Below are 12462 nucleotides of genomic sequence, written 5' to 3'. Positions count from 1 at the left end.
AGTGTGTCTGCGTTTGCCAAGCATGGATTTGGCTTGAGCTCCTGCACTTTGTTTTAGAATAGAGTCCAAACTGTTACCAAGTGTGAGAATTGCACTGCTTGTTGTTTAAGCAGTCTCCCAGATCTTCTAGATTTGGTAAGCGTGATTGTTTACCGACTGACTTACTGAAGGGGTGCCATGGGAATAAAGAGAAGGTAAATAGAGTGACAGCTGCTCCTGTTCCACCAAAGTGAAATAATAGGATTTGGTCTTGGTGACTTTCAGGGTTCAGCCTCTGGAGGGAAGTTTATGTAGCAGTTAAATCTGACAAGGATTGTCCAGCATCATCTGCACCTTGGCTGTGGTTGTAGGATCAAGATTTCTGGTTTCTTCCAGGTGGCTTTGTGATGATGTAGCAAATACTGGTTCAGAGTTGCAGGCTGTTAATTGTCTCTCTGCAGATTACTGTGTTTCTATGGGTAACTGCCTTACTCAACACAGCTGGGAAGTAACTTGTTTACCTGTTATGTAAATGAGTTCCTCTCTTAAACCTATTATTTGCTTTGGTTTTTAATTCATTTGATCTTCAAAGGTAAGATATGGTAGAGAGATCTGCAGTCCTTTGATTTACTGCAGCTGTACAGCCACAGAGAGTTTACCAACGAATGTCTGTTAGTAGTGCTCCAGTAATGATTTTTTGCATACATATATTTTTAATTTAAATTTTGCATGTAGTCTGAAGTCTTAATCACTGGATATGGCTTGTGTTCCAGGCACAAAATAAATGTACTTACACCAAGACTACTATAATCTTTCTTACAAGTCTCAGGAGTGCAGTGAGGTGGGAGTGTGTAGTGAAAACCATACCTTGAGCAGTGCTAGAGAAACACACTTTGATTGTTGTCTTAGAAATACTTAGAAGTTGGTTTTGTTGTCTGTATTTTCTAGCAACGATATGACTTAGTGATATCAGGACAAAGAGATTGAAGCTGAAGCAATCTTAAATCAAGTGTTAGGAAACAAAGATATTCCCAGTGTGGATGGTGCACTTGCATTTGGGAGTAGAACCGTACAACCTGTGAGCTTGCATAATCCCATATGGGATTTAATTATTTTTTCCTCTGTTTTTCCTAACAGGCAGGGCTGTCAGTTAGCCTTGCTGCATTCTAGATTTAGCAGCAGGACTTGGAACACAGGCCTTTAATTGTTAAAACTGAATTGCTTTTTCTTTTGGGGTGGAAGAGGGACTTAGAGTCATTAGAAAACAACTAATTAGCTAAAAATGATGCAACAGCTAACTAGCACTGAAAACAATTTAACATAGATGATGCTTTACCATGTCTGTTGTCAGAATTTGTTGTTGAGTAGCTCAAGTATGAAGGTTTATCTTAGAGCTTTTGAGGACTAAAGTGGAAGGAAAAAGGAAGAAATTGCAGGAGTGAGCCATGGAAGAGTTCTGAGGCTGAAGTAAGCCTATGTGTGGATAATAGTAGAAGCAGGAGTACTGAGCTGGGAAAGAAGCAGCTCCCTTGGCATCCTTGACCCAGGCAAGTACCAAAAAAAAATGGGCTGGGAGTTTGTTTTTTGTAACTTCTAATTATGGGGTGTGGTGGCTGTATTTACATTAAAGGCTGAAGCTGTGGTGTGTGCTGGGATGGCAGCAGAGCTTCCCAGTGCTGCTACTGCCAGCAGGGGCTTGTCTGTAAAGTTTCCTTTGTTATCAGAAGAGGTTCCTTAGCCAAAGGCTGCATTGAGTAATGACATGGTTGGTTTTCAGGTTGAAGCTAAACTGTTGGACCAGCCACCACCACCACCTAGCAGCAGTCAGTAAAAATGGAGCCAGGCTCTGCCCAGACCCAGCATGGTACTGAAGTACCTGCAACAGGCTACAGGTTAAGAGCTCTGTGCCTCCTCTGATGGCCATCACGAGATGAAGCAAAGAGTAACTTCCCAGGAAGAGGCGATGCTCAGAAAGCATTGATAGGCACAAAATCTTCAGGGCTGCAGTCTGCCACTTAGTTCTTGTGGGGTTTAGTAATTTCTTTTGGCAAATCTTAGCAATTCCTACAAAAAAACGAAAGCAACAAAAGCAGTCAAGACCATGCTGCCATGGCAAACATTTGTGTCTAAATGTTTGCCATGGCAGCATGGTCTTAACTGCTTCTGTTGTTGAAGTGTATTAGGTGTAGTCCTATGTATGTTATAAAGAAGCAATTCATTCTACCTCAACCTTGCAGTTTTGATTACCTGTACTATGTGTTGGGATAAGCACGCTTACAGAAATCTCCCTGTCCTAGCCCATGCAGACAGTTTGTTGACAACCTGTGAGAGTTGAATGCATTGGGAAGTGTGGGTCTGTCCTACCCAGCTTCACTAATCTGCTGCAGCCCTCCATCTTCAGGGGGAAGGGGGGAGTGGTGCTGAAGCATGTCACGAATACACATCTTCAGAAGTGATGGTGGGGAATAGTGCTTTGTTGAAGGAGAACTGTGCTACTTTCCCACTTCCCCCTCCCTCCCCTTCTATTGGTAGGGTAACTGCCACTTTCTAAAGCTTTGATAACTGCAAGATAACCAGCAAGGTCACTAAGAGTATGGAGGTAGTAGGGAGTCACATTCATTCCTCTTCACCTATGTCTGTGGTACCACATTAACAGAGACATTGCCTTACATGTGCAGTAGACTTTTATTAATTTTCAGTTTGTTTTCACATTCTATTCATAAAGCAGCAGACATCACTTTTGGCATGCAGAAAGAGTCCCTGTACAGCTAAACAAGGAACAAAGCAGCTGGACTTTTAAAATATGGTTCCACGTGATTTAATTTTATACACCTCTGAAGAGAAGACTCAAGTTAGAAATACTTAATTTAAAATTACTATTGTACAGCTGAACTCACTTATTCACAATATTCATAGTTATTTTTGTTCTTTATTTACAAAATACTATCCTGAGAATTTTCTATTAAGCTTCAATTTGAGCAAAGTAGTTTGTAGAGACCTAAGTAACAATGGTTACTTAACAGAAGGACAGATGCCCTCAGAGTACAGAAACTGCTCAGCACACTGCTCCAGTGCCTGTCAAGTCTCCTGCTGTGCTTCTCGTTGTTCTACAGCTGATGGATTCGGCTGGGGTGGCTCCATTCTATTGGCAGGAGGCTGCGGTGGTGGAGGCAAAAATCCAGGCCGTTGAGATGGGTAGTGAGGGTAAGATCTCATTGGAAATGGATTTCGTACTGTAAGAGAAGCAAGAGTAGGCCAGTTACTATCAATCACAAGAGAAAACACAGACCTGCTTCTCCTACCCCTCAACAGTGGCTTGCCTCAACAGCAGACCTAGGCTAGGTGTTAGTCTAAAGATGCTATGGAGGAGGAAATAATCACTTTCCTCAACAGTTACTTGTGACAGGCTCACAAGAGCAGTCAGACAGTGTCTGTTAATGGGCTGCTGCTCCCACCACTACCTTTGGGCTGCTGTAGAAGCCTGCAGCTGTCATACCTGACAGATATTTTGGAATATAAAAGGCTTCATTCTTCAGAACAGCTGGAGACAGAAAGAAGCCCTTCAGCCTGGTCACAGGATGTCAGGGTGTGTCAGTGTGAGCTGAAATTCCGCCCCCCACCAACAATAACCAGGCTAGCCCAGTCTGGAAGCAAATGAAAAGCTGTATTTACAAGCAGAGTCTAAAATCTACAATGAAATGCAATGAATATGTACAAATATACAAAATTCACGACATTCACAAATATATACAATCAACAGAAAAACACACCCAAGCTCCCTTTGCTTCCCCCCAAGGGGACCCTCCCAAAGGGGCCTCTCTCTCCCAGGAGCTTCCCCCCCCAGACCCCCCTGGACATAGAAGCAGAGTTAGTTAAGCAGAAAGTTGTTAACTTAGCTGCCAAGGTCAGTGTGTTATCTTCAGCCAGAAGAGAAGAAGAAACAGCAGCCAGACAGCCCAGCAACTGCCCCCACTGCCGAACGCAGAATGTGCAGAATGCCTACTTTGTTTTGGGTAATAGTTCTTAAACATTTCTATCTATCCAATGGAAGTGTTTAGAACAATCGTTATTTTGCTTTCTTACACCCAACAGTGACTTATTTACATTCTTTCACTTTCTCTGTTCTGAATTTTGCAAGGAAAAATTAAAAAGACAGTTTCAAACCATCACACAGGGGTTGGAAGGGACCTCTGGACTCTCCCTGCCAGAGCAGGACCACAGAATCTAGCACTGCTCACACAGGAACACATCCAGATGGGTCTTGAAAGTCTCCAGAGAAGGAGACTCCACAGTCTCTCTGGGCAGCCTGTTCCAAGTGCTCTGTGACACTCACAGTAAAGAAGTTATTCCTCATGTTGAGGTGGAACTTCCTGTGCTGTAGTTTACATCTACTGCCCCTTGTCCCATCACAGGGCACAAGTGAGAAGAAGCTGCCCTTTCCCTCTTGACACCCAGCCCTCATATTTATAAACATTTATTAAATCCCCTCTCAGTCTTCTCCAGCCTAAAAAGCCCCAGGGCTCTCAGCCCTTCTTTGTAAGGCAGTGGTCCAGTCCCTTAATTGTCCTTGTAGCCTTCCATTGGACTCTCTTGAGTAGATCCCTGTTCCTCAGGAGCCCAGAACTGGATGCAATACTCCAGGTGAGATTTCACTAGGGCAGAGTAGAGGGAGGAAGAGAACCTCCCTCAATGTGCTGGACACGCTCTTCTTAATGCACCCTAGGATACCATTGGCCACAAGGGCACATTGTTGATGTGCAGATCTTGCCACACTCATGCAAACTCTGAGGAAAACCAGCTATGGGTGCATCCCCAAAGCATCTACTTGCTCTCCTGCCCCCAATAATAACCCTCTAAATGCTGAGCAGTACGGGATGAGGCTCTCCCAACCAAAGCTAGTGTTTGTAAAAACATCATCAGTATCAGCAACTGTGAGAAAGGAAGCATACCAGGCAATTACTCTTAACCAGAAAAGATACTCCCTGGTAGTTGAAATGAGAAGCAGTGTGTGGGAAGCAAGATGAAAGTGTTCACCCAGCATGGCAACTCATGCCCTGCACAAAGCATTCACCTTCATCACCTTGAAGTAAGTGCTGGCAAGAGCTACGTACTTGGCAGTGGAGGGTGTGGAAGCCCAAAGTCTCGTGCTGGAAAACATTCAGGTGGTCCAAACATGCCAGCAGGAGGAGGAGGAAAAGGAGGTCCTCGTCTCATGAAAGGTGGTCTAGGATCCATAGGCATGAACGGAGGCCTGACTGGAGGGAAAGGTGGAGGAGCAAACCCTGAACCAACAGCTTCGCTTTCTGCTACCAGTGTCTGATCAGGTAGGGAGTTCTGCAACACAATGAAAACAAGGAAGTTACCTCAGGGCAAGGGATAAGGAAAGGGAACATCTCCAGTTCCTTTAGGTCCATTGTGATGTGCACTGTGACATAAGCTGACAACTAGCTCCAGCTCTGCCTTAGCTATGGTATAATCCTCAGCAAGGCTTAGTGCACTGATCAGCAGCTTGACCACAGTTTCATGTTTTTGGGTTAATTTTCATTAGGGATTATATTAATTATAAATCAAAATTAATTCTCAAGGCAGTAAGTGCTGTGACAAAGGGACAGGTGTGGTTTTGTAGTTCAGGCTGCACCATGCAATGTAACATGGCCAAAGGGACAGAGACAAGTTTTTCTAAATTAAAACTGCTTTAAATCAAGTTTCTGCTTAGCTACTTACACTCATGTTAGAATGATCTTTTGTATCACTGCCACTTGGTTCTGCTTGTGGGCTATTTTCTGAAGATGTCTGTCCATCTATATGCAAAAGTGAAACAAGTTATTCACTGCTGACCACCTCCTTCCCACCACTGATTTCAGAATACACAGACAAGAAAAAATATAAATATCAAAATCCATTTGCTGTACCAGGCAGACAACTGAAAGACAACTGAGGAACACAAAGCTATGCTTGAGTATTTTCTTCAACTTCTGTTCAAGCTGCACAAGAATTGCAAGGCTGCAGCTTTTACCAAGGTTTCTTATATCCAAATAAGGCTTGCCCTTCCATTTTAGGTTTTTGGTTTGGGGTTGGTTTGTTTTTTTTCAGAAGTTACAAGTGCATTCTCCTAGCCCTACAACTTAACAGTACTGTAGCAGTTTAGCTTTTCCTTTCCCTCCTGCTAATTTCTTTGCTAAGTCCCACTCTATGAACAAGTACACTACCCCACCCAGAGCTTGACAGCAATCCTATCCAAGTCTGACAAAAAACTGTTCCTTCCTCAGCTGCTAAACATCACAGAGACTTTTAGAACTGTATCAGGAAGTATCAGAAAGCAGAAGTGAAACAGAGAGGCTTGGGAAAAAAGGGTTGTACACGAACAGAACTGTCTTCTAGTAGAGAACAACTCCCTGTAAAGTCTAAATCTTCAAGGTGAAACAGAATTCAGTGTTCTCAGCTCTCACAGTGACAGCCAAATAGGAACAAAGGTTCTCTCTCCAATTGCCAGAAACTGGGCAAAGGCAGTAACTTGCTACTGATGAGGGAGTAACTGAATACAAAGTTTCTGTTGCAAGTTTAATGGTTTCAGCCTAGCTGATGAGCTAGACAACATGTGACTTCCAGGCATTAAATAAGGATGAAAACTGCTTAATAAGTATTAAGGGTTTAAGCTCTTAAACTCTTTTAGTGATGAGGTTTAACTCATCAAAACTTTGCCTCTGGGCTTCTGGCTGTTGCTAAGTATCACCATCTAGAATTTATAGAATCAGTCCATTTAAAACAAATGCTACCAGAGTCAGTGATGTGGGATTTAAGCTGGGGACCACTGCACTATCACCTACACAAAGCTGCAGAAGCAAACCATTTGATCAGGCAAACCATTTGATGCAAGAGACCTAAGGACCCTCTACTTCAGTACACAAAGGCAGTGGATAGTTGAAAATTTTGCTGTTGTTCTTTCAGTCTTGGTGACTCTTAACTCTAACTTCACCAAATGTGGCATGGAAATGCAAGTAAGGGTTGGGGATATTTTAATGCTGTGGTGAGCCTCATGGGAGAAGCCAAAACAGACTTAAGGCCAGTCCTGAATAGTTAACATACACAACAATGAAGAGGGACAATCAAAATACCTCGTGACTACCATTCACTGAATCCCATCCACCTGACAGCAGAGACTGCTGTGGTTGATAATAGGGAAAGACTGGATACAGGCTAGCAGGTGTTAAAATGTTTTTGCAAAGTGGAACATTGGGTCTGTAGTACCTATAAAGTTGTCCTCTTGCCCTAGCTTACTACACATAGTCAACTCACATTGACATTCTCCATTTGATAGTGTCATGGAAGCAATTCCCACCTGTTTTATCAAAAGTCTGCACAGTGTAAGTTCGTAGTTCTGCTGGTCCAGAAAGTCTTCCAGTATTTGGAGGATTAGGGAAAAATATTTCTTGTCTTCGAGGAGGAAGAATTGGATCAGTGTAAGGCTCACCTGACATTGAAGAAATCATAAAAAGGGTCAGTGAAGAGTTACTCCCTCCATTCCATACCATTTTAGACCAGAAAAGTTCTCTGTTTATCTTATGCTCTTGTAAACATCCAAAGTAACTATGAATTAGGGTGGGCAAATAGATCTTTAAAACCCCCAAACACAGGAATCCCATCAAAGGTGTACTTCTACAGCTTATGTTTCTAAGGAGCTGCAAAAGAGAGTTCATTACTTTTTGGGTTAACATACAGTAGAAAAATCATAACTTTCAAAATTCTGTGCTATAAACAGTGGGACCTTGGAACAAAGAGCATAGCAGTGAAGGTCAAGAGCAAAATAAGGTACTGACTGTTTTAAGCCATTCTTAGCTAAGAGTGCTGCTTCCTGTTACGTTTCATAGAGCTGCAATGTGTTACCACCAACTCTCCTGAATCAGATCTAGCAATCAGTCATGCAGCTACAAGATAAAACTGTAATCAGTGACATTCACGTGCAAAGATGGGGCAAGGAAACAAATCTACCCCTCTGCAGTATCCTGTCAACAGACCAGATCTGTCAAATGAGAACCTGCATCTTGACTGGACTCTGCATTTTATACTCAGGCTTTCACACAGATGTGTACCAACAATACTGCTTGCTTCATCTAATTGAGCTACTTTAATCCCTGTACTTTACCCCTTTTTTTAAGCTTGTAGCATTTTTGCTTCTTTCTTACAGATATGCATAGGTTGTCCTACCCCATGCATTATTGACTTGAGAAGTATCAGCAGTACCCTCTGATTCATCTCTCTCTTCCTCGAGGATAATGTGCAGTACAGTTGTTCAGCTGAAGCAGCAGGACTGACTGTGTTGTTATTATCAAAGAGGTAGTAACAACACAACAGTGTGTACTGAACAGGATGACCGTACCACAAGACTGCTAGCAGTAGGCTGTGTTTTGCAAAAAACAAAAAGCATTGATTTTTCAAATAGCTATTTTTTTTTAATTCCCATATTTGTCTAGGGATAATGTACCATTAAAACTTTTTTCTTTCTCAGATCTCTTAATTATCCAGCCCAGAAAAGTCTTTTGATGCACTAAACAAACCCCCAGTAAAATGATGAAACCAGACAGGTGATTGGACACTGCTAGCACTGATATGTGTTTGAAAGACAGCACTAAGTGCAAGTGAGCTGTACCATTCAAAATGGGGGAAAAAACCCTCCTAGTAAAAACCCATTTCCAGTGCAATTGCACACACAGTTTTAAGGGAAAAAAATATTTAAATATAGACACTGCAAGTCAGTAGCACCATTTACCCATATATACAGCAGCTAAGCAGCTTTTTATACCTGGTGGAGACAGAATCATCCTGTGTTCTCTATCCCAAGGAGGAGAGAGGGATCCAGTATCTGATGGTGGTCTGTGGGGATCAGTTAATCTGTCAGAACTCAGCTCTCCTCTTTCATTGCCACCTTCATACATGGCAGGTGGTCCTCTGGATCCTAATTGAAGAAATCAGATAACTATTTACCTAGGTATTTTAAATCCTCTATTATGACTTTCTTCATTAAGTCTGAGAAGAGTAAAACAAATCATGGAAGGCCAGGACAGGCAAGGTATGAGAGGCGCATGGCTCCACAGGACTCTCCAGCTGTTTGCTGATGACCTATTACACTTACTACAAGAGTTTAAAAGGTTGAACTAAGACTTTTTCTTTCCAAACAAACAAGAGTGCAAGTTTAGAGTACCTGCATTTTTTTTAAACATTGTAAGAGTTTAGGTTTACTTGAATCAGAAGAACACCAGTGTCCTCACACTAAATCTTTTTAGCGCTAAAAAACCTGCTTCTAACCAAACTCAAAATTAGCACTTTCAAAGTTCATACTCTCATCATTTAAAAAAAAAAAAAAAAAAAAAAAAATCACATTACATTCAACACTCTTCTGGTTCTAATTCTTGATTTAAAAAAAAAAAAAAAAAAAATCACATTACATTCAACACTCTTCTGGTTCTAATTCTTGATTTAAAAAAAAAAAAATCACATTACATTCAACACTCTTCTGGTTCTAATTCTTGATTTAAAAAAAAAAAAATCACATTACATTCAACACTCTTCTGGTTCTAATTCTTGATTTAAAAAAAAAAAAAAAAAGGGGGGAAAAGAACTCATCAACACCTAAGCAAGTGCAAGAGAAATTGTAACAATGAGTGATTTTAGGTTGCAAGCTTCCTTAAAATAGGTTTAGTCTGGAAAGTGACAAATACTGAATTCTGGTGTCATTCTCTAATTTTCTATCCTAAACTTCAATCTAAAATTTGAAGCCATTTCATGTCTTGTGCTCAGTGAGGTGAATACTGCAATTGCTCTGTAGCTGGCATTATTTAAACACATCATTTGTTTAACCTGCCTACATCAGTGTCCCATTGTGGAACACCGTAGTTACACCACTGCAAAGTCTTTCCAGGGTAATATTGAATCCTGAAATCCAGTTTTTACTTCTCCTCACCAGCAACAGGTGAGCTTCAATTTAAAGATGCATTAGACAGATCAGTTTCATTACTTACTGACTACATACAAGTAGGCAAGCATGATTTTGCATGTGTGTGGTATAGCTACAGTTGAACACTCAACCTCCAGCTTTTCTGACTTATAAAGTGAATCAACTTTCATATGCACTTGGATATGCCTTTTTCTTGGGTTTTTTTTGGTTTTGGTTTGTTTGTTTTCTGTGGTTTGTTTTTTTTAAACAAAGAACTAAAGTAAAAAGTAGTCCATGCATGACGGTCTTCTAAAAATCAGTGTTGTTCAGTGAAATCCTTTGAGAAGAGACATTTAGTCCTATTTCCCCCCATAAAGTAAGTACTTCAAAAGGTCTAACAGTAGCAGTAAATTAAATAGCAACTTCTTTACTCTATCATGTATCTGTGCTGTTTCCATCAACATCTAAACCACAAAGGAACAGTGTTTTTCTTCCCTTACAACCCATGACACCATGGCTTGCTTTCACTTGCTCCTCAGCCTCTAAATTTTACCCCTTACACACAACCTTCCCAGTCCCTTTTATCACTAAGGAACAAACTGTCTCCGTGCCTCAAATTTAGAGCAAAGGGAGAAAAACAATTTACTGAACAGTTAACCCAAATAAAACTGTCTCATGTCTTTGACAGTGCAGGTAGCCTCTCCTTCTCTCACCAACTGTAGCTCAATGAGATAGAAGGGGAAGTATTCCTTCCTCAGAAAACCTACTTGACTCTTGTTTACTTTAAAATCATGAGCTTATTCCAGCAGAATCCCAGTTGTCCAAGAAATAAAACAAGTCTGATGGAGTTTGTCTTTCCAGTTTTCTCAATTTATGCTTCTAAAGTGACTCCACTGATCAACCTGCTCATAACAACTAAATTCTTTGACTGTACTGCTATGCACTGGACAGCTTTTAGCAGCAAGTTGGTAAACAGGAAGAGTTTGCCTAATCAACTGTTATTTAATTGGTTGTTTTAAAACTTTTTTTTTTTTTGTCACCAGCAAGAGGAAAAGGTGTGACAGGTTTATAGGAGAGGAAAGAGCAATCCAGAATAGATACATTTTCAAGTTTAAGAATTGTACCTCTTCCTCCTCCTCCACCTGGAAGCATAGGTGAAAGCCTTAAAGGACCCTCCAATAAAGTTGGAGGGGAAAGAAAAGCTCTTGTTTCAGATGAAGGCCGGCCCATGGGTGAGGGTCCATATGGGGAATGCTCTGGAACAGTTAGAACAAAATACTCAAGTTCACAATATTTAGTTTAGCAAACTGTATAAAGTAAATTAACTTCTCAGGGGAAGTTTAAATTGTGTAAGTGAAATGACAATTGTGCTCTCATTACCACATGTATCATATTCCCAGTCTACTCTCATTGAGAACTACAAACATTCCTAGTTTCAATAAAACATTCCACATGACCTAGAATCACTTATGACCCATTTCTTTTAAGATGACTGTTATTCTAAATACCCATGGCCAAGAGAGTTTTCAAATAATTACATATGTGTGGTCTTGGGGAACAAAACCATAAACCAAAACAATCAGGCTCTGTTTTACAATTCAATACTGTACCTCTGCCAAATGGTCTAACTGGAACATCAAGAGCATAAGGATCTTTTTCTAAAAGGTCAAGTTTAAATTCTATTTCAGTTAATCTGCAAAGAAACAAACAAAACAGTAAATAACCAAGAAATGTAGACATCTTACTGGACCACACTGTTTACTGCTAGGCTTTCTACTTAAAAGGTTAACAAAGCAAAACATTTAATTCCCTAAAGAAAAAAAACAAAGGACGTCACAGAACTCTGACTTTTAAGAATTTCTGAAAGCATTTCTCTATGCTGCTGTATTTAAACTGTAATTCAGAAGTTGAAGGGGCATGTTAGATGTCACAATCCCTGGCATACCATTACTCAGAGTACTCCAAGTTGCATTTCAAGCTTTAGTTAACTTCACACAGATTCATCTCAGCCACCATCACCTGATCTGTTAGCTCAGCATCAACTTCTGAGTTAAACTGTAAAAATCATGAGCTAACCATGACACCTGGTTGATACACACTTACTTCAAACAAGAACAAATCCCCAGACCTTTGAATTCTAGCACCACACTCTGCTGCTCCCCTGGAGAACTTCATAGTTCTTACTTTTGTTGCCTGTTACCATTACAGGAATGCTCACATGACTCCTTTTCCAGCACTCCAGCAGAACACTGTGTTCTCTCTGCCCTGTTTGGGCTACAAGTGATTAACACAGGTCTAGATACACCAAACCACACAGCCCCAAAACACACTCGCAGGCCAGCCTGTGTTTGTTTAGCACCAGACCAGGACCGCACTTACGTTTGTCTGTTATGCGCATTTTCTTTTTTTAGATCATTGAGGTTTCTCTCAGCTGCTCGGGCTGTTAGCTTTGGGGAGGGACAAAAAACACATGCTTAGAAAACTGCTATTTATTAATTAATACTTCATAAATATGATGGGTCCTAGTTCCAAGACTTTTTTTTTTTATCTGA

General features: G+C 40.8%; 1 protein-coding gene across 1 annotated transcript in view; it reads right to left on the bottom strand.

The window, feature by feature from the left end:
- Nucleotides 1-2665: 2665 nt before the first annotated feature.
- Nucleotides 2666-12462, bottom strand: part of MIA2 (MIA SH3 domain ER export factor 2) — a 40166-nt gene continuing 30369 nt past the window's right edge. The window contains exons 22-29 of the mRNA XM_054400478.1: nucleotides 12290-12357; nucleotides 11521-11603; nucleotides 11035-11166; nucleotides 8780-8932; nucleotides 7319-7450; nucleotides 5704-5780; nucleotides 5091-5313; nucleotides 2666-3212 (exon numbers count right to left, since the gene is read on the bottom strand). Coding sequence (XP_054256453.1) covers nucleotides 3058-3212; nucleotides 5091-5313; nucleotides 5704-5780; nucleotides 7319-7450; nucleotides 8780-8932; nucleotides 11035-11166; nucleotides 11521-11603; nucleotides 12290-12357 — 1023 coding nt within the window. The 3' untranslated portion in view covers nucleotides 2666-3057. The remainder of the gene's footprint in view (nucleotides 3213-5090; nucleotides 5314-5703; nucleotides 5781-7318; nucleotides 7451-8779; nucleotides 8933-11034; nucleotides 11167-11520; nucleotides 11604-12289; nucleotides 12358-12462) is intronic.

This window comes from Indicator indicator, chromosome 4 (genome assembly GCF_027791375.1).
Source record: "Indicator indicator isolate 239-I01 chromosome 4, UM_Iind_1.1, whole genome shotgun sequence".
Taxonomy (NCBI): domain Eukaryota; kingdom Metazoa; phylum Chordata; class Aves; order Piciformes; family Indicatoridae; genus Indicator; species Indicator indicator.
The sequence above is the reverse complement of the archived record's forward strand: the minus strand, read 5'-3'. Positions and strand labels throughout refer to the sequence as shown.